This window comes from Neofelis nebulosa, chromosome 8 (assembly GCF_028018385.1).
Source record: "Neofelis nebulosa isolate mNeoNeb1 chromosome 8, mNeoNeb1.pri, whole genome shotgun sequence".
In the NCBI taxonomy this organism is placed as follows: domain Eukaryota; kingdom Metazoa; phylum Chordata; class Mammalia; order Carnivora; family Felidae; genus Neofelis; species Neofelis nebulosa.
In genome coordinates, this window is record NC_080789.1 from 2,928,713 (window position 1) to 2,954,428 (window position 25,716).

The window sequence follows — 25,716 nt, forward strand, 5'->3', positions numbered from 1 at the left end:
CGCCTCCCAATCTGCTCCACTGAGGTCCTCAGTGACAGAGGAGACACTGCCCAGCTCAAGTTAGCTGGCTGGGGTAGGGTGGGGGCATGGACATAGGTGGCTCCTGGTTGTGACCACCTGCCCAGTGCCCCTCCCTGGGGAGACAGAGCCAGGGTTTCCAGGAAAAGAGGTCCTTCTGGAGGCCAAGGCTTGGGTCAGAGCACTCTCCTCCTCCAGCGCCTTCTTCTGGGGAGCTGTATGTATGGTTCCTTACAACATCTCCAAAAGGCAGCCACCCTCAGGATCTACGCGGGATTCAACCATGGCCCTTATCACCTGAGATCCTTGAGGGCAAAGGCTTAGACAGCCTAGGCCCCAAAAGGCTCAAACTTCACAGTGCCCAACTGAGAAGAGCAGGGCATGTGTCCAATTTAATGTTGACTTGTGCATGGATGGGTGGATAAAGGAGTAGATGGACAGGTGGATGGATGGAGGAATGGAGAAATGGATGAGTGGATGGATGGGTGGATGAGTGGATGGAGAGATGGGTGGATGGATGGATGGATGGATGGATGGGTGAATGGATGGAGGGATGGACAGATGGACGGATGGATAAGTGGATGAGTGGATGGATAGATGGATGGATGGGTGTATGGATGGGTGTATGGGTGAATTGATGGAATGGTGGATGGATAGAGAAATGGAAGGATGGAAAAATGGAAGGATTATGAATGGATGGTAAGTGGATGAGTGGATGGAGAGATGGGTGGATGGATGGAGAGATGGATGGATGGGTGAATGGATAGAGTAATGGAGGAATGGAGGGATGGGTGGATAAGTAGATGAGTAGATGGAGAGATGGGTGGGTGGATGGATGGGTGAATAGATAGAGGAATGGAGGGATGAATGAATGGGTGGATGAGTGGAGGGATGGACTGACAAATGGATGAATGGATGAGTAGATGGAGGGATGGATGGGTAGATGGACAGGTAGATGTGTAGATGAGTGGATGGATGGGTGGGTGGATAGATAGGTAGATGGGTAGATGGGTGGGTGGCAGGTAGGTGGACAGATGGAGACATACACAAAACTTCTGGCAAGGACTAAAAGTAGGCTCCATGGCTCAATTTCCCACCCCCCTGCCCGCCTACATCTGGAGGCTAGCTGCTTCCACGAACAGCCAACCTTAGTATGAGGCCCACGGGGCCACAGCTGTGGCAGACTCAGGGATACATTCCCAGCGCCCAGCAGAGGGCCTAGCGCACAGGAAGGTTATGTTGCTTATGTTCAATTAGCGTTACTGATAAAACTGATACATAAAAATGAACACATTACGTGCCAGCAACCATTGTGTAAAACAGAAAATTTAGTCGCATTCACAGAGTCGTACCCAGTTGAGTCCTATGTGTGGTCTTTAATCTAAGGCATTAGCCAAGTCATTTCCTTCCTCCCTCCCTCCTCTGGGGAAACACCACAAAAGATCCAACTTTTCAAAGAACCCCCCCCCCCCTACTACTAAACATGAGCAACAAAGGAAAAGTCGTGCCCCTTCAAACGGGTGTTTGATAAAATCTCCTCTGTCTCCATTTATTTCTGCAGAATCCTGAGGCCCACCTCTGACTGGGGAGGCTGGGAGCGGCTGCAGGAGGTGCTGGTCGAGGGCAGGAGGGCCCAGGCGTGGAGCGGGACTGTGCTGGAGTCAGAGTCTGCTGTGTGACCCTGGCCAGGCAGGGGTCTCTCCGGACTCCAGATCTGGGACAAGAGCCCTCTGGTAGGGCTGTTTCAAGGATTAAACGTGTGCGTGCAAAAAGCACAGTGAGCTCCACAGAAGCCACCCAAAGCAGGGGACAGCCCCTAGGTCTCACTCTGGAGGCCGGGGCGGTGAGAACAAGACAATGTGATCAAGGCCCTCAGCCCACAGCGCTGGAGTCTGAACCCCGGGCCCCTCCAGGCCAGCACCTGCCTGGCGTGCCTGCCGGCTGCCAATTGTAGGAGGTCGGTGCCGACACACCCCAGCACGTGGCAAGCGGCCCGTCACCGGGCTTGGACCAGAGCCGCACCGGAGACCCCCTCACTGTTCCCCAGGACTGAGGCTCCCCCGCCTGCCGGGGCTGCGGGTGGGGGAAAGGCGGACAGGAGCACCCTCCCCCAGGCCCGGCCCCCAAGCCCACTTCCTGGAGTGACCCCACCCGGTGGCACTTCCCACGCCCGAGGAGATCCGTCTCACAACGAGCAGGGCCAAGTGGGAAGCAGCCCTAGGACAGAAGAGGCGATTCAGACACACCACTTGCAGCCCGAGCAATCTGATGTTCCCAATTGGTTTCTAAATACACACAGCTCGGTTTCTGCTCAAAATTACGCCCACCGCTCCCAATGAGGACAAGCTGCGTTAAAAATTGCTGGGCTTCGTTTGGGGCGACCCATCTCCAGAGTGAGAGGTGTCATCTGATGATGATTATAAAAAGATGCTAATGTGGCAGGGAGCGCAGACAGAATCGCCGGCTGGCATTTAAGAGAGATTCTAATCGAGAGTGATAACGTAATAGGAGATGTCACATTATTTGACTTTGGGACGGGTTCACAGGCCGGTATGCGTGTTCGGGCAGGAATTAGGCTTATCACAACGGGATTATCTGGAGACATAAAACACGCCACCGACAGTGGAGCTCCTCCCACAGCAACGCCTGGATGCAAACGTACCGCCTGCGAAGGCCCCCCAGCCGCGGGCCCTTGTGCCAGGAAGCCGGCCTCCTCCAAAGTGGCAACGGGGCAGGTGAGGGAGTCCTGCAGCCGCGGGGCTGGCTCGTCACCCTGAGACCCCTGGGAAAGGCGGTTTCACTCCTGTCACAGCGCTCGCCCTCTGCAAAGTCTCCCGTGGGAACACTGTGTGAGTACAGGGCCCGATGCTGCCCGCCTAGGGCAAGAGGGCAGTGACCCCACTATCAGGAAACGCTGGAGCCGGACCCTTACGGGGCAACTCACAACCCCTGAGCCCTGTGAACCCAGGGCCTACCCAGGCTGGGCTAAGTCAAAGCGCCCAAATCCAGATGGGGCTGCAAGGGGGGACAGGCAGACTGAGCCAGCTGTGTGTGTGTCCCGGGCTTCTGCCAAACAAGGCAGCTGGAAAGACAGAGCTGTCCCCTAAAACCCTCCCCCAGGGAGGCTTTCCAAGGACATACCGGCCAGGTCAGTGGGAGAAGGCACTCAGGAGTCCCCCAAAGGGACAGAGGCAGACACGGGGCGCCCAGCTACAGGTAACCCTGTCCATTGCCTGACCCGTCCCTGAAGGAAGCGTGCCCGGGGCCAGGAACCTGAGCCTTACCAGACGCACAAGCCTTACAGCGAGCACTGGGCCAGGTCAGATACATTCACAGTCACTTTCATAAGCTGTAACTCTGGGCCATCCTTTCTCAGTAAGTGAGGGGCGGGGAGTGACCCTGACAGGCTCTGCTGACACAGTTCCTTCCCTGCCGTGTCTCTGGGGACCCTGAGCCTCCGAGTTTCAGTGGATCCGGAATCCAATTAGGCGGCTGTGACTCTGACGACGGCACTCGGCAGAGCGCCCGCGTCGTCTGCATTAGCAACAACCGAGAGGGGGCTGGCATCCTCCGACGGGTGGTCACACTGAGCCGCAGAGAAGAAGCAACCTGGTCTCAGTTGTGAGGCTGGCTGAGGGCGCGGTGTGGGGCTCGGGGCAGGGGCAGTTCCCCCAAAGTCACACGGAGCCTCAGGAAAGGGAAGGGAAGATGGGGGCGTGGTGGGGGTCTCAGCTCGCTGATGAAGGCCGGCAAGCATCCCGCCTGGAGCTGTGAGGGGCAGCGTGGGGACCACGGGCACCGCGACTCAGCAGCAACAGGCCCAGGCTGGGCGTCCACAGCGTTCCAAGTCCTGGCTGGATGCCACCAGCCTCACCAGCCCAGCTGAGAATCAGACACACTGAGTAAGAGAGGAGCAAATATTTCCTCTTTGCAAGACGAATTAAACATCAGTGCAAGTTCCTCCGTGTGCTTTATCGCAAAAAAACAAACACCCCAGAATTGAATCGAGAAATCCTATCGTGTTTGCCCTGAAAATCCTCAAACTAATGAAGGTAACAAAATGAACCTCCCTGTGCAGACGGAGGGCTTTCTGGACTGGAAGGCAATCCCCCAGCTCGTCCGGCCCATGTGGCCCTGTCTCACTTTCCTGGACCTTTCATGCCTGCCCACGGGGCGAGGCCTCGGCCAGGACCCCACGGCCAAGCGTGTTTATTTCATGGTGGACCCTTGAGGGGCACAGGCCGCTTTGAGAGGTGACTTGTAGCGACAGAAGGCCCCTGGGGCTCTGTGACGGGGCTCTGGCGGAAAGGTGCCGGTGTGCCCTCTGTCATCGCTTCAGCTGGACAATGACAGCTCCCACCTCGAGGCCTGAGGGAAGGATTCCCACAGGAGCCCGTTCATCATCACTATCTGAGCAGCTCACTAGTGTCGGTTACGTTGGGAGAAGCTAAATGACCACTCAGGGTCTCACGGGGGGTGGTGGCCATGAGGGTCCAGCCCAGGACTCCCGAGTGGCCCAAGGCTCTGGGTTCAGGAAGGCACATTACAGCTTGAACCCAAGAGGACCCCTGCCAACTGAAATGGACCTCTCCCAGGAAGGACCCGAACACGACCTTGGGGACTGGGGCCGGGGCCCACGGAGTGGGGCTGGAGGGGGCAGGTGGGCAGTGGGGGACCGCGGGAGCCAGGAAGGAGCGCCAGCCCTGCAGGACCCCGGCTGCCACGCACTCCTCCTGGTCCCTTCACTTCGCTGGGCGTCACCTCCGCTGCAGGTGAGGATCTTAGAACCTCAAAACCACCCACTCCTTCCTTTTCCACGGCCTAGTCCCAACTACCGGGGAAGCCCACACATGGGTCTTCCTGTCCAGTCTCTTCAGGCTGAGCCAGTGCTGCCAGAGCACCGGGTCAGCGACGAACAGACCACGGCTCCCCCGTGTGAGGGCCTGGGGCACCCAGGACACAGGACACGGCTAGACGGGCATAGAAGATGCGGGGGAGGGGACGGAACCGCCACGGGGCATAAGGGGTTCTTTCCACAAAGAAGGTCCAGGAGCTTGGCAATCAACTCGGCGAACCCCGGGTTCAGCAAGAGGACACAGCCTCGGGGACATGGCTCTCAGGGGCCGTGGTTCCCATTTGATTTCCTGTCCATCCCAGGTCAATGCAGAAGCCTCACGCACCGCGCAGGTGACGTCAGCCTTGGGGCCGCCCCCTTCCCTCTTTTCGGCCTCTCTCTGAAACCCCACTGATCCTAGGAGACCGCCCAGAGGAGGAAGGCGTCTACGCGGTTGGGGAACTCAGAGGGGCCGTTCACAGCCAGCACCGCAGCCGGGCACGCCTTCCTGAACACCACTGGCCAAACGCACGTCACGCGGGCGCCCCGGCCGCACAACGGTACTTCTGTGCCAGACTCGAACGGGGGTCCACGAACAGACCGCTGTGGCATGGACTTCCTGACGGCTGAGAGGGAGACATTTCAATAAGGCCCGTGATGTGATTACATTTCTTCAGGGACTGAACAGACGAGCTTCTCCCAGTTTATCTGGCTCAGATATCAAACACCATTAATGAGATAATAAGGGCCTTTCAATTAATGATTTGAATGGTGGGTGTAATTTTTTCTTTAATGGCAAGACTAATTCACAGGCAGAAACGAGCAGGGCGAGTCACTGGCAAAGCCCACGGTGTCGGCTGCCCTCCAGCTCACCTGCGGGGAGGCCCCCCTGAGAGCGGCTCAGGCTGGGACGGCCCGGCTGGGTGGGCACAGGCCACATTCCAGGCCCAGAGGGAAGGGGCTGAGACGTGGGGCTGAGAGGAGACCTTCCACTAGGTGAGAGATTCTTCCTTTGAGGAAGGGGAGGAGGGAGCACAGCACAGGCTCCTGGGTTGGCTCGACAACCCAGGGAAGGCGCCCGGGGTGTATGACGGGGCACGGGGTGCTTGTACTGGGCGGTCGGCCTGAGCCGCTGCCCCGTCAGCGAGAGATCACGGACAGGACAGGACTCAGCTTTGTGTCCTGTCGTTGATTTCAGAGGTGTCCTTCAGTGAGCCTCGAAACCCGGACTGCAGGCAGCTGGCCCCCAACGTCTGGCACGCAGGCTGGGGGGCCCCTGGGACAGCTATCCAAGGACCTGTCCCAAGGACTGTTCAGGAGCCCCACCCCTCATAAGCATACTAAAATGCAGCCATCATCCACATGAAACAGTTTTTAAATAAAAACACGGAAGGAGTTTTATAATCTTGCTAAGAAATCATTTAGCCGTAAGTGGCCTGTTCCAGTGAAAACTAGCCGTGGTCTCCAAGAAGTCCTGTGTGCGCCTGGGGCCCGCCGTGGAACGACGGATCTAACCCACAGTCTACGCTCAGGTCTCAGATGTGTGAGCGAGACTACACGGCTGAACACTTACTGAAGGGCACAGGATGTTACTTTCCACAGACTCTCCTAAACATTTGATATTTCACTTCCCGGAGCCCAATTTGTTTCAAGTCCCAGGAAGCGCACACAGCCTCCAGAGACCGTGGTGGCCGCCCCGCCCCAGGCTCACATCCAAACTGGGTCCCGAGTGAGGCCCCGAGGGGTCGTGTGTGTGACTGCGTGGTCTGGCTGAGGCCCCCGGGGTGGGGGGTCCCCAAGGGTCATGTGTGTGTGTGCGTGTGTGTGTGTGTGTGTGTGTGTGTGTGTGTCAGGGTCTGGCCCACGCCCCCCAGGAGGAGGGTCCCAAAGAGCTGGGGGCTGTGGAGGGTAAGAAGGCAGGTCTTTCTGCTGCAGAAAGTCATTACACCTGAAAACTCCAGAGACAGCCGCTGAGACAGGCAGAGACAAACACAAACACAAAAGCAACCACTTCCAAGGAGGAAAGTGGCCTCCTCGGGAGCTGGGAGGAGGTGGGGAGAGGGGCTCTCTGCAGAAAGAGCCTTTGAGAACTTTTCTCCCTTCCGGGCACAACCTGAAGAGCTTTAGGACACTAAAAACCATCCCTAGAGGTATGTGCCGGGGGCAAGAATGCTTGGGAACAGTCCCCCCCCCCCACCCCCCTCCACTTTCAGGCCCAGAAGCCTCTCTGCTGGCTAATTTCTATGGATTTATGGGATTGCCACGTCCTGAAGGGAAACTGCTAGATTAAACCATCCTCCTTGGGCTCTCGGGGCCTCCTGAGCTGCAAGGAGGGTCGTGTAACTCCCCTCTGCCTGTGCTAACGCTCACCCTAAACCCCCAACACCAGGGACACGCGGCTCTCAGGAAGCATGCAGAGACCCGTCAACGACAGGACCCACAGTACAAAGTCTGAGCACCGCTTCCTAAGAGGCGACAGCATTCGTTATGGAAGAATCTCAGAGAAGAGAAAGAAAACAGAATGAGCCTTAAGCTGGGCAATGCAGAGAGGTGAGCGAGGACGCACCCCGACCCCGCTCTGCGGGCGTCAGGTAAGGACTGAGCGTCTATACTCTGGCTGACAGTCAGTCACGTACCTTGCCTGGGGCACCCGTGGAGCCCCCACACCCGAGTGCCCTGGATGCGGAGGGACACTTGGCCTGACACTTGGGCTCACTCTCCAGGAGCTGGGGTGCAAGGTGGGGGGGGGGGGCTGCCCTGCGGCCACCAGGCCCAGCAGGGGCTCGAGGGCTTGGTTCCAGCAGCTCAATCCCACGAGGAAAGCAAAACCCACCGCAGAGAGATGATTTAATAAAAATATAGGTACATCTGGGGATTGTCATGGGACAAAATCGATTTTCTCCAGTCTCGTGCTGACTCCCATTTCCCTCAAAAACCGCCTGGTGAGTTCCGATCACAAATGGGAAATGATCAGGGAGGAGCGTCCGGGCAGGTCAGGGCAGGCAAGGCCCAGCGACAGCAACGGGGGACGGGACGGGGACGGGAGTGGACAGGATGGCACAGGACACGACCCCAGCTCCTCCCCCCGCCCCTCCTGGGTGCTCCCTCTGAGGAGGAGCCCTGGGGAGCCGAGGAGTGCACGCCCCGGCGGGAGAGGGGCAGGCGGGTGGGCAAGGATCAGGGATCTGAGTCCAGGCCTGCGCAGCTCAGGGAGGGGTCCGGGGAAGAGCATGTCCCCAGAGAGGCCCTGCCACTCACAGTGCCCCGTGGAGGACGACGTGCCCTCTTCCCAACACCGGTCGTGCCGCCTGCCCTGATGACCCCGAGGGTGCGGCTCAGCCTCGGCTCGGCCTCGAGGGAAAGCAGAATCCTGCACAAGGAGGGCCTGCCTTCCTCCGGGGTTTTCGTGCGGAGAGAACCCCAAACAGGTTCCACAGGAGGTAAAGGGAAGTTTCCTTCATGACTAAGCAAAACCCCCCCATGTGCAACGAGAAAAGCCTCTTTTGCTCACAGACCAAAAAAGAACAAGATCAATTCTTTCCCCTGCCTGGGTTTGTAAGAGAGGCTGAGAGTGCGTGTGGGTGCGGGGCGGCTCCAAGCCCCTCCTCTGTCCGTGACCTCGTTCGCCCCTCCAGCGAGCCCGCGAGCACAGATGGTGGGAGGCCCCCACCTCCCCCTGCCGATGAGGCAACTGAGGTCAGATGCTACGACTCTCCCTTCGCCGACCCACCGCCTCCCTGGGCGCCCCAGCCTGGGCATGACTCCACACCGCACGCGACCACACACACGCCACACTTAAACACACGCAGCAGCCCACAGGAACACACGTGGCACTCAAAGATTAGTTTTCGATTGACCTAATTTTGTCCCTAAAATGTCTTGAAATGATAAAGAAAGAGACGATTCATCTGTACCTTGGCATTTCGTGACATTTGCTGCTTCAGGTGAACACAGGATGAAATGCAAACCGGACAGAACCATTAACCCGCCCAAGGGCACTCGGCATCGCAAAATTAGTCTGGTCTGACAAAGACATGACCCCCCACCCAGGGGGCCGGGCCATCTCCACGCCCCGTGAGCGGCTGTCGGGATGCGAGGGCGCCAGGGAATCGATGGCGATGGACCCGTCCGAGGGGATGCTACAACTCCAAGCGAAGGTGTGCAGAATAACACAGGAGTGCCACCAACGTGCACAGACGCCCTGTCAGACGGCAAGTGTCCTCCCGCTGGTACCAGGCACCAGGCACTGTGCAGGGCAGAAGGCCGCAGCCCCACATGGGAGGAAAAAAGGCCGAAAGTCCGTGTTGGCTCTGACCTCCCTGGTTTCAGAGCAAGGGGAGAGCCGGGGCGGCCCAAAACGAAGGCACCGCCCCGTCCTCCTGGAGGCCCCAGCCGGCGGGACTCCATGGGGACACTCCTGGGCCTCCCGGAGGGGCCGGGACCCCACAGTCATCCAGACCAGCAGGACTCCATGGGGACACTCCCGGGCCTCCCGGAGGGGCCGGGACCCCACAGTCACCCAGGCCAGCAGGACTCCATGGGACGCTCCCGGGCCTCCCAGAGGGGCCGGGACCCCACGGTCACCTATGCGCGGCTGTCCAAGGGTGAGAGCACCGGAGAGGAGCACTGGAGATGGCAAAGGCCCTCCCAGCGAGGGAGCGTGGCTTCTCTCCACCTGCTTCCACACGCAATCCTAAAGCCGCCGCTGACTTTCCGAGCCCGGGGTCCCGGTGCACAAAAGCTGGGGCTAAGAAGTGTTCACTTCGAGGCCTCTCCTAAAGCTGTGGTGGAGGTGGGCACACTGGCACCCGCATCTGAGGCCAGAGGACGGGCGAGCGGCCAGGCCCCCTTGGCCCCCTCCCGCACGCTGGGCCCCACAGTGTCCGAGAGGCTTGGGCTTTGGGCACTGCCGCACGTCTGTCCCTGTAAATCAGAGCCACCCCGCAGACGCCTTGCACATCTTCCCAGATGCTTCCTGCCCACAGATCTCCGAAGTCTGCAGAGGCCCAGTAGTGCGGGGACGCCCAGGGAGGGCTCAAAGTCATGTACTGGAACCCGTCCAGCCTGCACAGGGATCCCGCACGGCCACTAGAGATGACCTCATCCAACCCGCCTCCATGGAAGGGGACAGACGACAGGGCATAAAGAAGCTTGGTCCAGTGAATAAAACACAGACTTCAAGAGTGACCTAGGGGCGCCTGGGTGGTTCAATCGGTTAAGCGTCTCACTTCGGCTCAGGTCATGATCTCGCCGTTTGTGAGTTCGAGCCCCGTGTCAGGCTCTGTGCTGACAGCTCAGAGCCTGGAGCCTGCTTTGGATTCTGTGTCTCCCTCGGTCTCTCTGTCCCTCCCATGCTTCCTCCCTCTCTCTCTCTCTCCCTCAAAAATAAATAAAACAAAGAAAATTTTTAAAAATAAAAAAAAAAAAGAGTGACCTATGGGCTGCACCAAGCGGTCCAGGAAATGCCCATTGTGGCAACTTGGCCAAAGGGAAAGGACTCTCACAGCCCATGTGCAGCCTGAGCCACCGTGGTGGGGGGAGGGGCTGGCTCCAGGGTCCACACACCTTGCTCTTCATGCAGCCCTGCAACCCGTCCCCTTCTCCCTTCGGCCCTCCTTTCAGGAGGCATTTATTCACATCCTACCGCACACAGGCACCTATGGGCACCGAGGGTCCCCAGAGGACAGGACACGCTTCTCGCCTCTGAGGACCACCTGGTTGTGTGCGTGTGTACATGTGTCTGCATGTGCACACGTGTGTGAGATGAGGGACACACGTGAGCACACAGGATCCCACTATGGAGAGACACCTGCTGTGGCCTCAGGAAGGTGACGTTTGACATCTGTCACAGAACACGGGCTCTGAGCTGGGCACCTCACCAAGCGGGGGGGGTCTCACCTCCTTAACTCAGGAATTAACCGGAGGGGAAAAGCCATGTTGACCACATATTGAGAGGATATGAAAAATTTTTTTGAAGTTCAAACAAGAAGCTTAAAACATCCACAATTCCACCGACCAAAACAAAAAAAAACGCTAGCACTGTGATTTGTTCTGTCTTTTTTCTGTGCACACTACACAAGCAAAATCGCGGTCATTTTTATCCGTATATGAGCATGTAAATGTATATACGTATTTTCTACGTGTACACGTGTAGGTCGTGTGCATGAGCAGTGCAGACGCCCTGCATATAAAACGTGTGTAACTTCCCATCATGCTTCTCCCTCGCCAGGAATACACGGGGAGCACTTTTCCACAACAGTAACTATTCTTTGAAGACAAGATCTTTTGGTAGTTCTAGAATATTCTAACCAAGTACTTTAACCTAGAGAACTCTCCTCCTAACACTAGACATTTAGGAGGCAGACGGTTTGTTTTCCCATAATCATAAACAAGGGGAATTACAGGGCCCAGGTAAGACTCTTGCCATAAATTACTAACAGCTCCCCCGAAAGGCTGCATATCACATCCCCGTGGGAAGGAAGGAAGGAACACGCCTGTTTCGCCAGCTCCGTCAGTTTTAATGAAGTGCATTTTAAAGAGCACCGCTAATTTGGCAGGTAGCATCTGTTTGATTTTTCAATTCCTTAGTAACGACTGGAAGATATACGTACGTTCACCAGCCGGCTACATAATTTCTTCTGTGGACTGACTGCTGATGGTCATTCCATTACTGATTTGCGTGAGTTCTCTGCGTATCACAAACACGGAAGATGTCTTGATCCTGTTTGTGAGCTCTTCTGTTTCTCACCTGCTTTTCACTTTGTTGACGGTGGTTCAGACAGACAGACATTTACCAGGGTTGTGCTTCCTATGTGTCACTCTACAGAAAGCTGGCACTTTTCGCAAGTCAGGCACCTGGAGCTCTGGCCATTTTAAATTAATGCTTTAGCGTGAGGTGCTTCCGTCACAAAAGTAGAATGAGTGACCCCATCGCCGGGACACTTTTCTCTCACTCCTGCTCTATGAAAAGCGTCTCAGACAAGCAAAAGCCACACCTCCAGGTCCGTCTGTTCTGGTTCACTTGCCGGAGTTCAGGGGTCCTCGCTTAGGCAAAGGTTTCTGATTCGCCTGCTCGGACCCCAGGTTTTCCCCTCCACTCCATGCCGGGCTCCGTGCCTGCCCCCAGCGGGAACTAGCAGGGTCTACAGAGCAAACCCCAGTGTTCGTTCACTCCTATTTTTCATCTCGCTGGCCCGCGCGTCTGTGTGTGAGCTTGCGCAGTGGGTGGGGCAGGAGCAGGGAGATTCTGCTGAACGTGTACCCGTCGTATCACAGACGCGGAGGTGTGCTGTGGACGTAGAGGGGACCGTCCCTCGAATCCCCTGGGTACTGCTGGATGCTGTCTACAGATAGTCTTTGGCATGTTAAGGTAAGTATTCTTTTATTTCCATTTTAGTAAGAGCTGAGTTGTTGTTTTTCCTTCTATTAAATGCAGGAGAAGCTGCTACGTTTCGTGAGTGACCCTGTGGCTTATTGCCAGGACGCATGAGCAGCAAGCAGGAAGAACAGGAACAGCAGAGCCGGGTCTCCAGGGGCCTGGTTGCAGGGCTGACCCTTGGCTGGCATCAAGAACGTGGCTCTTGAGAGGATCTCTCTGTGGTAAAGCTGGGGCTCTGCCAGCCCGCAGACACTCCTTGCACATCGTTCTCGGGAAACACCAGCTTTCCTGGCATCCAGAATCTCGATGGGCAGAGGCGTCCCCGAGACCTGGCCCCGCTAGAAACCTTGGGCTCTGGGCAGAAATGGGGAGCACGCTCTGTGTGGCTCCTGGGGAGGACGAAGCAGACGCCCGGCTTCCTTTCCACTCCTCCTGGGGCGCCTTCCCCCCACTGACCCAGCTGCGCATCTCTGCCGGGCTGGGTGACAAATGTCAGCCATGAACAGGACCGTACGCTGAGGCCCGTGAGCCCTTCTAATGAAGCCCTGCACGTGTGGGACCCGTGACACAGGCAGATTTATTGACAGCAAACCATTTCATGTTCCGGGGGGGGGGGGGGGGCGGACTTTTTCACGGAATGTTTTTATTTAATGTATCAATGGTTTAAACATGCTGGTGCTTTACGAAACATATTTGTGTTTGTATTACATGCAACTGAAACCAGATTCTAATTTCCTTTTCACAGGTGCTGTTCTTTCCTATTAATAAAGAATTCCTTGACTCAACCCGTGTTCACACTCGTGCCTCGCTGGTCAGGCGCTGTGCCGGGGACCGAGGCCACCGCCCCCGACCGCACGGCTTCACAGGGTCAGTTCTGTAGGCAGACACACACGCGGGGGGCACACAGACACAGGTCAGCAGTGATTAGAGCTCTGTGACACATAGGCAAGTCACAGGCCACACGGCGACAGGTTTCTCGAGAGTAGGAAAGAACTTGCTCGGGAAGACAGGTTTTGGCCTCAGAACCATGTTTAAAGGTAAGACTTTTGAAAATGTTGGAACTTATCCCAAAATTATGGGTCCATTCAAGGATGTTGTTGTTGTTGTTGTTGTTTACTTCATTTTGCAGCAATTCTGGCATTTTATACTCCCCCCAAATCTCTGCTGTCTCCCTTCCCAAAACGCAGGAGAACCTTTCTATCACCCACATATCTGGGTTTGCAGGAAGGCCGGTCCACTGGACTGACATTTGTAAATGCCTTCTAAGTAAGATTTTTTTTAAGTTTATTTATTTTTGAGAGAGACAGAGACAGCGTGAGCAGGGGAAGGACACACACACACACAGAGACACAGAGAGAGAGAGAGAGAGAGACAGAGACAGACAGAGAGAGAGAGAGAGAGAGAGAGAGAGAGAGAGAGAGAGAGAGAGAGAGAGAACCCCAAGCAGGCTCTGCACTCACTGTGGAGACCAACATGGGGCCCGAACTCACGAACCATGAGATCATGACCTGAGCCCAAATCAAGACTCAGATGCTCACCACTGAGCCACCCAGGCCCCCCTGTAAGTAAGATGTTCTCAATTCTACTCACGAGCTCCATTTTCTGAACCCGTCATTGGTGCTATGTTCACTCAATAATTCCTTTATCACCTTTATCGTATGTTGACTTTCACTTTCCATATCTAACTTCTGGAGTTAAAGGGTATTTTTCTTTACTGTTTTTATATAATTAAAGCATTTTGGCCATGGTCAAGCCCCACACGTCACATCACACATGTTCTTAAAGCTCTTCTATGTTTACAGCGTCACTTTCTTCTCGAGCGGCCTCTCCAGTTTCCAAATGCCTGATGATTCAGTTTTAACTCTGTTAGTATCTTGTTGTAAAGGATTACACTCAGCGACTAGCGCCCACATTGTTCCAGCTTTTCAGATTTTGACAACTTTTATGGCGCAGGTCGGACGGTTCACTTTGTGAACGTTCCGCAAAAACTAAGCAGACACGGTTGTGGCTTATACAACCAGACCCCACCCGGAGCCCTCGGGCCGCCCCTACGTTCTGCCATCCAGATTCATAATAACCTTATTTCCACCCTCCTCAGATCCACCGCGTCTCCTCCTAGGCCCGCTGCGTCAATTCTCTGGTTTCTGAAAGTTTTAAATTCGAGTTTAGCGCGCAGACAGAAGAGCGCGCAAATCCAGACCTTCACGGACGAGCGCTGTGTCCAAGCTCCCAGAAGTCTCTGCCCCACGATTTCTAACTGCAGAGGCGCCGCTCTGGCCACAGATGACACCATCCTCTCTGCCGTTCAACCCCCTCACAGCCTGATGGGAACACTGCCAGCCTGAGTCCTTCCTGTGCCACCTGCCCCCTCACCGAGTCTGCTCCCCTACCCCGGGGTCATTCTCCCGCTGAATCGGGTCCTCGCACCCCTGCCCTCCGGACAGCGCCCGCCTTAGGAAAGCCCAGGAGGCCTTCCCGGCTCCGTCCTTCTCAGACTTGCCTTGGGACCCCCAGCCCCCTGCACGCTCGGCACCAGCTTCATCGACTTCCTCCTGGTTGCAGAACAGGATGTCCAGTGGTGGCCCCTGCCCTCTGCTGCGGCCCCTGCCCTGCTCTATCCCTGTGACAGGCTCCTGCTCCGGCCCCACGGGCCCCTGTCCCAAGCCCCGCACGAAGCTGCATGCAGCCCACACACATGGGTAGAAACGGAGTCGGGCGACAGCAGGACCTGGCCCAGAGGAAGGGCCGCGAGGGGTGCGCTGGACCATCCACCAACTGACCGTCTCCCGGGACCAAGAACATCAGAGCAGACGGAGGCCCCGCCCACGGGCGCTGCACTCACCTGGTCCTGCCCGGTCCCACGTGGCAGCCACCCGCCACCCACAGGAGCCAAAGGACCAGGCGCCTGGGCCAAGCCCAGCAGGCCAGCACCCCGGGCCTTCCCACCCCCACCTGCTGCGCGGCACCCGGGCCTTCTCACGTCCGCTGCGGGGCACAGCCAGGCATCCACTCACGCTCAGCACCTCTCTGTGGGATCCTCCGCCGGTCCTGCCCTGTGCTCGCAGGCTCCCGTCTCTGCTAACAAGGCTCACCATCCACCGGCAGAGAGGCAGCAACGGACTGACGGACTGGACACGCGTGCAGATCGCTAAGCACGTCGGGACCCGCGAGAAGGCTGTGGCTCCGCTGGGAAGTTCCGACTCTGCTCACCCTGACTTAACTAATTACCCTCCTCCCTCTTAAAAAGCACTGCACACAGCCACCGTGTGTCTAGGGGACTCGCTCTCTTTGAAATCAAAACAACGATGCCAGTTCCTACCTGGGGAGGACTCCCCGTGTCACAGAGCATCCTAGGACAAGGCTGCTTCTGGGTCACCGTCCAGGCCAGCGGGACCAGAGCGGCCCGGCTGCACGCTGCCCTCTCCGCCACACCCTGGCTGGGCAAGCCATGCCCTGGAGGCAGGGACGGCTGGCTGGGAGCGAGGACCAGAGGGACGGGGGCTACAAGGGGCTGGGCTCAGACCCCTGGGGTCCTGGGGCACCGAACCACGCAGCTCAGACTTTGGGGGTGAGAAGAAAATCATTTTCTAGAGTGGCTGACCTTCAACTCTCTGTAACGCTGTACTTATAAACCAGTCAGAGATCCCAGGGAAGCTGCCGCCTGGAGCTTTGCCACATGTCCCGTCGGTGCTCCGAGGGGGACACGTGCCTCACAGGCAAGGCTACAGTCCTGGGGCAGCTCTCGAGCCTCTGCAGTGGGAGCCAAGCCAGGTTCCAAGACTCTGGACGTGCTGGAGCCGGCCCTTCAACGGCTGACTCGGCCACATGTGTCTGACCTGGGCTGGGGTTGGCGGGGGGGGGGGGGGGGGGGGGGGTTCGGCTGTGCTCTCTCTGTGCCACGGGCCCTCCTGCTGGGAAACAGCCCCCTCAGGGGCCTAGGAAGAGACGGGCTGCCAGGTGCCTGGCCAGGGGATAGAAGGCTGTGCACAGGGAGCTCCTTCCACCCCTAAGACCCTACAGAACCTTGTGAGGAAAAGGCAGAAAGGAGGGCAGAACCAAGGCTCGGACCTCAGCGGCCGGCCAGGATGGGGACAGGCAGCTGTGGAAAGGGGCCCGCTCTGGCGCCCGCGGGACGGCTGGGAAACAGGGTCACTGGCCACGATGGCCGGTCCCCCAGGAAGATACAAAGCTCCAGGGCATGAAGGCTCAGGACAGGAGTGAATGCCCACTCCAGAAGGTATCATCCCTAGCCTGGACGAGCCTCAGAAGGCACAGCACCCAACGGCACTGCCTGGCCAAGTCCCAGGGAGCTGAAGCCGGGGGCAAAGCCTGTCTCACCCCCCCCCCCCCAACCCAGCACCCGCAGCGGGGTGGGGGGGGCCCTGGTGACACTGCGGGGGTTCTGCCTTGCTTCTGGGAAGCTTCCTCCTCAGGAAAAGATTCTGTTCCTATGGAAATGACTTAAAGCAACACTTATTTCCCAAGGGCCAAATTACCATTCTGCACAGAGAGGGCGGGCCTGGAACGCCTTCCTCCAGGATGTTCTCTTGCTGGAGGCCCGGAGCTCTTGGGCTCCGTCACTCAGGCTGTCCTCCATGGACACAGAGGCATTTTCCTAAAATGTCACAACTGCAAACCCAATTCCCGTGCTCCCTGGGACTCCAAAGGCTCTTTCTGTTTTCTTGTTTCCTTTCCCATTCAGTTCAACCCTCCACAACGCGTTGTGACATTCTCATGGCCAGCACGAGTCCGGGGGAGGATGAACGCCCCACTCCTCCCCGGCTCCCCACGTTCCCCCGGGCTCCGCTCGTCTCCCGGCCCCATGAATCTTGGCCAGTGAGCAGGACTCCCCAGGCAGACCCTCTGACTGCCACAGGCCAGCAAGCAAACCACAAACACACGGGGCTCCTAGAAACACTGATAAAAGATGGCGGGCTAGCAAAGGGTGGGACTTGGTGTCACTTCTTCCAAGGCACCAGGACAGCCGCTGCCTGGGGTCACCTGGACAGTCCCCTCCTGCGGGCTCTTGTGTGAGGGGTGGGGAGACAGGAGGCCCAAAGGGGTCAGGGGCGAGGAGGGGCAGAAGCCAGCCCAACAGCGAGCTGCAGGCCGCACACCCGCCCCAGACCTGGCTCAGGTCCCTCGCATCCAGGGCTGTTCCCACCTGCTGTCCCCCGGCCCCAGGGGGGTCCCAGCCCTGCAACAGCCCCTTCGTGGCACTTCATAAGGATGAGAACACAAGCTGCCCGGCACAGTCTCTGAGACTTGAGCCACTTGTGGGAAGGGGATCCTGGTGGCACTGTCCCTACTGGGGGAGCAGGAAACGGAGGGCTGGGTGGCAAAGCCCCTCATGTGAGGTCACTCACCTGTCACGAGTCCCTCTCCCTAGCAAGAACTGAAGTCCCGGGGGGCGAGGGCCATTTCGCAGGCACGTGTGGCTCAGGGCTGCCCACGGTTGGGGCTGGAGAGTGATTTCCGGGACGGTGACGAGCCTCCCACCTTAGCACACTCTCCTGCATGGCTCGCCACGGCTTCATCAACCCCCACCCCCCTGAGCTGTGCCTCACCCGCCAGGGCAGGCAGAGCCCCCATCAGGGCAGCAATGAGAATCCCAAACGCGGTCAGCCCCGTGAGCCCTGGCCACCTGCATGAGTGAGCTGTTCTCCAGGAGGCACTCGGGGAATGTCGGCCAGGGTCAGACCGCGGCCGGCCGCTGGGCCCCAGGGAAGCTGGGCGCTTCTCCCTCAGATAAACAGCGGGCTCTGCACGGCGGCTCAGCCCCACTGTTCTCCCAAACCTCCCACAGGGAGCCAGGGTGCCACAAGGCCACGAAGACAGCCCGGAGCCACCACACTGTGACCTAGGACCGTGGAGCCTCCTAGTTTGTCCCTCACCTAAAAGACAAGAGGCCCAAGGAGGTGAAGTGGCCGGAGAGTGACCCCTAGCCAGCTGGGGCACAGCCCGGTCCCTGGTCCCCACCACCGTTCTCTTCAGTGTACCCGAGAGGCCCTACCCTCCTGGGTCACTGGGCAGGAAGACTAAAGCACCTTGGGTAACAGCGGAGGTCACCCTGTGAAGGGGCCAACACCCACCATGGTACTTGGGCCAGCACACGGAGGCCCACTTGCGGGGGGGACAGGGGCCGGGGACTCAGCCCCCACAGAGCGACCAGCCGAGCACAGAGCTGATGAACGGGTGCCACTGTGGCTCTCCACTAAGTCATGGAGGAAACTGGCCCAGAGAGGCTAAGCGACGTGCCCGAGTCACACAGCCGCCCAGTGGTCAGGCGCCCAGGCTGTCTGCTCGTGGGCCAGCACCTGCCCTAACCCATCACAGCCCTGCAGCCGCCCCTGGGGCCCCACTGCTGAGGACACACATACACACGGGCTCAGGAAGGGCCTCCGGGAGCCTGGGGGACAGCGGCATCTCTGAACGCACAGTGTGGCATGGGCCCCGGGTGACCATGGGTGACCTTGGTCTGCGCGCTTTCCTGGCTGTGACAGCTTTCCAACGACAGCAGGTCAGCGGTTCACCACAAGCGCCCGGCCCAAAGCCCTGGCACAAACAGCCCTGTGGACTCAGCTCACTAAACCTCCCAGACAGGATCAAGCTCAGGCCCCCCCGAAAGGGCATTTACTTACCTGGAAATCCCGCTCTTCTAGAATCTCCTTCCTCCACCTCCCCAGGAAAGCAGCGCACACGTACAAGTGGAAGTGGGAGAAGCCCTCGGGCTCGGACTGCGAGAGAGAACACGGGGGTGGTCAGTGCCCGGCAGGACCACGGCTGCTGCCCCAGGCCAGGCTCACGCAGCCCGAAGGCCGTGATTCTGACATTCCCGCCTCCTTGACATAAGCACAGGCTTCCGAGAGGAGCCGGCGGTTCGCTGGCCCTCCTGACAGGACGACCAGCAGTAGCAGAAGGCAGGCCAGCTCCTGCTGCACAGCCACCCGGGGAGGGAACCTGCCCTCGGACGCTGGTCACTGGCCGTGGCTGAAGAGTGGCCCCCGCTCCTCGGAGGGCAAGGGCGCTACCAGGGACTCGAAGCCCGCTGGAAGTGGGGGCGGGGAGGGGAGGCTCCTCACCGGCCAACACCCCCCTGCCCGCTGTGGGTTCAGCTCGGCCCCTCCTTCCGTGCCTGGGCCTTAGTTCAGGCGTGCACGGTCAACTTCCGGATCGGGGCTCCCAACACTTGGCTTTCAAGGGGCCACGGCCACAGATTCCCGTGTGATACCCGCACGACTCCTGTTACCTGGTTACTAAATAAATAAGGTAAAAGATGGTGACATGCTCTGGAAAAAGTGAGGTGAGGAAGAGGGGTGCGAAATACTGGGGAAGGGGCAGGCTGGTCTGCAATTTAAATACAGTGATCTGATCTATCACCTAAGGTGACATTTAAACACAGACCCAAGAAGGGAAAGCCACGTGGATGGGGTGGGGGGAGAAATGAGACGACCCTGAGGTTCCAGACTGCCCGGCACATTCCAGAAGCAGTGAAGAGATCAGCGTGGCTGCAGGGGAGAGTGAGGTGAGCAAGCAGAAGCCGCCGTTGGGGGAAGGTCCAGATCCCCATGGCCGCCCTGGTCACTGGATTGTTCTCATGAACTCTGGACGCTCCTAGCAGAGGAAAGACCGTGCTCCCAAAGGATGCTTCTGGCTGGTGCGCGCAGAACAGACGTGGCATCCGGCAGGGTAGGGAAAGGCAGACCCACGGAGATCAGTCAGGAGACCGCGGAAATCCTAAAATCAAGAGGGGTGAGTGATGCAGGCCAAGGGGGTAGCAGCACAGCTTCGGAGAAGAGGTCAAATTCTAGAAAAGTTTCGAAGGTTGAGCCATGAAAATATGCTACTGATAAGGACACTATGGGCGAGGAGAGGAGAGGAATCAAGGATACACCCAACGCGTTTGGCCTGAACGACCAGAAGGAGGAAGCTACCATCTCCCAAGGTGAGGCCAGGTTTGTGGCAGTTTGTGGGAGTGTTTTGGTGGGAGGTTGGGAGTCTGTTGTGTGGACATGCTGAGCCGAAGACACCCGTTAGGCGTCCAGTCCAGAGTGCAGGCGGCTGGCCTGTGGCCCAGGCAGGAAACATACACGGTGGGGGGAAAGGGGTGGGAGGAGACACAGGAACATGAGAGGGTCAAGGGTCAAGACAGCAAGGGACGAGGAGTACTGGCCGTGGCCATGCAGAGGGGCTGACAGGAGGGCTGACTAGCGTGTGTTAGGAAGGAGGGAAAGAGAGACACAGGGGCATCCTCCTGGAGATTTTTTTTAAGTTGTTTAATGATTAATCTATTTTTAAGAGACAGAGAGACAGCATGAGCAGGGGAGGGGCAGAGAGAGAGGGAGACACAGAATCCGAAGCAGGCTCCGAGCTGTCAGCACAGAGCCTGACGCGGGGCTTGAACTCACGATACCATGACCTGAGCTTAACCCGCTTAACCTGCTGAGCCACCCAGGCGCCCCCTGCTGGAGGTTCTTAATACCACGTTTACGTAGGCCTTTCCTCCTCTCCATTCTAGATCCTGCTCAAAGTCCGTTACTTTCACGTTGTTCAACAACCAACCTTCTGGTTCCACGTTACATCTGCTAATATTATATGTTTCATTCACTTCCACTGTTATCTTCATTACAGCCTTTCTTCTACTGAGTTGCTGTTTTTTTGTTGTCGGTATTTTCTAACATACACAAATGCAGAGTGGCTTCGAATTACATTTAGGTCATTTGGTCCTTTCTCTTAAGATAAGACAGATGATGAGCTAGTTAATATCCGGCTTTTCTTCATTTCCGACACAAGCAAGCATTTAAGGCTATAAACTTTCCTCTATGAGCCCCACTTCAGCTATATTCCACAGCTGAATAGTATCTTTACTATCCTTAACTTCTAAGAAATTTCTCCCTCATTTTGTGATTTACTTGCCTCAATCATAGCTTACTTATCAGCATTTTTTAAATCTATAAATATATGTGGTTCGTTTTTACTTTGTTTTGTCTTTTTAGGTTTCTTTGATTATTGACTTGTAACTCAACTGTGTCATAAGAGAATGTGATTTACACGATGCTGATTCTTTTGTTTGCTTAGATTTGGTTTTGCGAGGGGAGGACAATTAGTTTCCACACACACACACCCCCTAAGGCAGCACACTGAGCAATCAAGAACGGGACTGGGCCAGAGTGCCTGGGTTTAAACCCTGGGTCTGCCACTAATTAGCTGTGTGACCAAGACAAAGTTACTGGCCTTCCTGTGCCTCAGTGTCCTCATCTGTGAAATATTATAGACTAAACAAATCACACAACGTAAGGTACTTAGGATAATGCCTGGAACATAGTAAATAGTAGGTAAATGCCAGCTATCGTCACCAGGTGTGTGTAAGAGTATATATTCTGGAGTTTTTGGATACAATGTCCTGTATGTGTCCATAAGATAAATTTAATCAATAGTGTTGCTCAGATCTCCTATGAATCCTGATTGATTTTGTCATCTTATGTGCTATCAATAACAGAAGGGTGTTAAAAATCCCATTACAACACCAGATTTGATGTCTCCTCAAGGTTCTGCCGATCTCTGTTTTATGTATTTGGAAAGCACGTTATCAGACGCATACAAATTTTCAACCGTATTATCTTCCTGGTGTACTGAACAATATCAATATACACGATCTCCTTTATGTCAACCAATGCTTTTGCCTTTAAGCCTTTGGAGAGGGGGACAGGAGTGTGGTGTGACCATACTACACATCTACTTTTGTTGGGTTACCTGTTTATTTTAGGCAGCTTTTTTTGAGGTAGAACTGACATACAATAAACTTACATATTGAAAGTATAATATCGCACAGGTTTCGATACGTGTCTACACCTGTGAAACCACCGTCACGCTCAAGAGAGGAAACACATCCATCACCCGCAAGTTTCCCCGTGCCCTCTGCGATCTCTCCCTCCATCCCTCTCAGTCTCTAGGCAATCACTGACCTACTTTTGTCCTACACACGAGTTTACGCTTCCCCTGCTTCTGTACAGATAGAACCATATGGCACGTACTTTTGTCTGGCTACCTTCACGCGGCACTATTGCCCTGAGATGTGGCCATGTCACTGCGTGGCCACTGCCTGTAACTGCTCAGAAACACGGCTCTCTTAGAGAGTCTGTTCGCCAGAGCTGTCTGCCTGTTGATAGACACGAAGTTGTTTCCGGTTTGATTATAAACTGAGCTGCTGTGAACGTTTGTGGACAAGTCTTTCTATGGCTAGATGCCTTCATTTTGCCGGGATAAATACCAAGGAGGAGAAGGACTGGATCACACGGTGGCAGTATTTTTTTTTTTTTTTTTTTTTAATTTTTGGGACAGAGAGAGACAGAGCATGAACGGGGGAGGGGCAGAGAGAGAGGGAGACACAGAATCGGAAACAGGCTCCAGGCTCCGAGCCATCAGCCCAGAGCCCGACGCGGGGCTCGAACTCACGGACCGCGAGACCGTGACCTGGCTGAAGTCGGACGCTTAACCGACTGCGCCACCCAGGCGCCCCTAACGGTGGCAGTATTTTAACTCAGAAGACACGGCCAAGCTATCTGCAAAGTGGCTGCACCGCTGCACAGCCCCACCAGCAGCAGGTGGCGTTCCGGGGCGGTCACCCCAGAGGCCACATGTGAAATGGTATTTTTAACGTTGGCCACTCTCATAGGCAAGTGGTAGGATCTCACCATGGTGTTGATTTACACATTACCATTCCTCTAATGACTGATGATTCTGAACACCTTTGATGTGCTTATATGACATTCTTGGTGGAGCGTCCAAGTTTTTCCCATGGATTGTTTGTTTCTCATTGTTGAGACTTGAGTAACTTTCTATATATTCTAAATACAAGTCTTTGATCAGCTATGTGCTTTACAAACACATCTCTGTGTCTATAACTCGTCTGTTACCCTCGATATTGACTCTGGAGGAGCATGAATTTTAAAGTTTGACGTAGTTCATCTATTACTTTGCTCTTGTATGAATACTGCTTTTGGTGTCATTTCTAAGAAATCTTTGCCTAACCTAAGGGCATAAAGGTTTGCTTCTAAAATGGTTTTAAGCTTTACATTTAGGTCTGTGATACAGTTTGAGTTCACTTTTGCATATGTTATATGCATATGGCATAAGGTGGGAGCGGAAGTCCATGTGCAAGCACACGGATATCTACCTGTTCCGGTAGTTTGTTGAAAAGACTATGCTCTGTCCACTGAGTTAACAACCAGGTAGTGCTACTCCTCTATTGTCTTTGTTCTTCACCAAAGTTGATTTTGTCTTTTCTACGTATTTTACACTTCCACAAGAATTTGACAACCAGTTTGCCAATTTCTCCAAAAAGCCTGCTGGGACTCATTGGAATTGCATCGAATCTATATATCAATTTGGAGTGATTATTATCTTAACAATATTGAGAGTCCCGACTCATGAACATGGAATAGCTTACCACTGACCTGGCTCTTTAATTATTCTTAGCAATGTTTTATAGTTTTCAGGATACAGATCTGTTAAACGTCTTCTGCTCGATTTTCCCACAGCAGCTGATATTTTTTGACACTATTAAAAAAATAGTGTTTTGAACAAAAATAAACTCGAAATGGATTAAAAACCTAAAGGTGAGACCTGAAACCCTAAAATTCCTAGAAGAAAACATAGGCAGTAGTTTCTTTGACATCAGCCATAACAACATTTTTCTGGATATGTCTCCTCTGGTGAGGGAAACACAAGCAAAATTAAACTATTGGGAGTACACCAAAATAAAACGCTTCTGCACAGAGAAGGAAACCATCAACAAAACAAAAAGGGCAGCCTACTGATTGGGAGAAGATATTTACAAATGACATATCTGATAAGAGGTTAAAATCGAAAATACATAAATAATTTATACAACTCAATACCAAAAAAACCCCACAAAACAAAACAAAACAAAACAAAACAACAAATCACCCAAGTAAAAATGGGCAGGGGACCTGAATAGATATTTCTCCAAAGAAGACGTCCAGATGGCCAACAGACACATGAAAAGACACTCACCATCACTAAGCATCAGGGAACTACAAGTCAAAACTACAGTGAGATACCACCTCACACCGGTTAGAACGGCTAAAATAAAAAAAAAATAATAAAAAAAAAAAAACAAAAAAAAAAACCAAGAATGACAAGTGTTGGCGAGGACGTGAAGAAAAAGGAACCCTAGTGCACTGTGGGGATGCAAACTGGTGGAAACCAGTATGGAGGTTCCTCAAAAAGTAAGTAAGAACTACCAGATGATCCAGTAATCCGCTCTGCAAAGAAAACAAAAACACAAGTTCAAAAAGACACAGGCGCCCCTATGTTCATTGTGGCGTTATTTGTAACAGCCAAGATACGGAAGCAGCCCAAGCGTCCATCGACAGAGGAACAGATGATGAAGATGTGGTATGTATACACGATGGAATATTATTCGGTCACAGAAAAGAATGAGATCTTTACATCTGCAACAACACGGACAGAGCCAGACAGTATTATGCTACGTGCAGTAAGTCAGAGACAAACACCACATGATTTCATTCACACGTGGAATTTCAAAAACAAAGCAAAGAACAACAGAGAATAAGAAGAGACAAAAATCCAGACTTCGAATGCAAAGAACTGGTGTCTGCCAGAGGGGAGGAGGAGGGGAGGACCGGCGAAATAAAGGGATGAAGGGCACACTTATCCCGAAGAGCACCGAGAAACGCACGGAATTGCTGAAACATATCGTACACCTGAAACTAACATAACACTATGGTAATTGTACCTGATAAAAATAAATAATTAAATTTAAAAATAAAAATGGTGTTTTGAAAACTTTAAAGTTTACTTATTTAGGGGGCAGGGGAGGGACAGAGAGAGAAGGAGGGAAAGAATTGCAAGCAGGCTCCACGCCGTCAGCACAGAGTCTGACGCGGGGCTCAAACTCACGAACCGTGAGATCATGACCTGAGCCGAAATCAAGAGTCGGACGCTTAACTGACTGAGCTACCCAGGCGCCACTAAAAATTTTAATTTCTGATAGCTTGTTGCTAGTTGTTGAGATGTGATTTTCCTGGCATGTGGTTTTCACCCTTTACTTGTACCCTTTCTGTGTCTTTATATTTCTCTTATAACTAGTACGATATTGGATTTGAAAAAACCCCAGACATGGTCCCTGTGGAGTTGGGTCCCTGCTGAATGTGATTCCTGATATATTTAGATTAATTTACATCCTCTTATTTTGAAATGTGTACGTATTCCACTTTCCCTATTATTTTTCTTTCTTGTCTACAACTGGACTGAGTTACTTTCCGCCTTTATGCCAAAGCCCCAGCCCCAACTATTCTGGAAGTTACTGAACTGTTCCTATTATTTTAATAGTTACTCTACAAAGACTAACGTGCATATTTACCTTGGGGTCCAAGATTACTCGTGGTCTCCATTACCTTCCCAAGCAATACACAAGTGAGGAGTATCTTCGCTAGAGGCG

The 25,716-nt window shown here is 54.7% G+C and overlaps 1 protein-coding gene across 4 annotated transcripts in view; it reads right to left on the minus strand.

Annotated features, from left to right (window-relative positions):
- TBC1D22A (TBC1 domain family member 22A) overlaps positions 1 to 25,716 on the minus strand; it is a 326,013-nt gene that overhangs the window by 17,929 nt on the left and 282,368 nt on the right. For 3 of the 4 annotated variants that reach the window (XM_058740978.1, XM_058740973.1, XM_058740971.1), the window contains one exon: positions 18,872 to 18,967. The exons of the other annotated variant lie outside the window; for it this stretch is intronic. In XM_058740978.1, the coding sequence (XP_058596961.1) occupies positions 18,872 to 18,967 (96 nt within the window). The remainder of the gene's footprint in view (positions 1 to 18,871; positions 18,968 to 25,716) is intronic. 4 annotated transcript variants of the gene reach the window in all.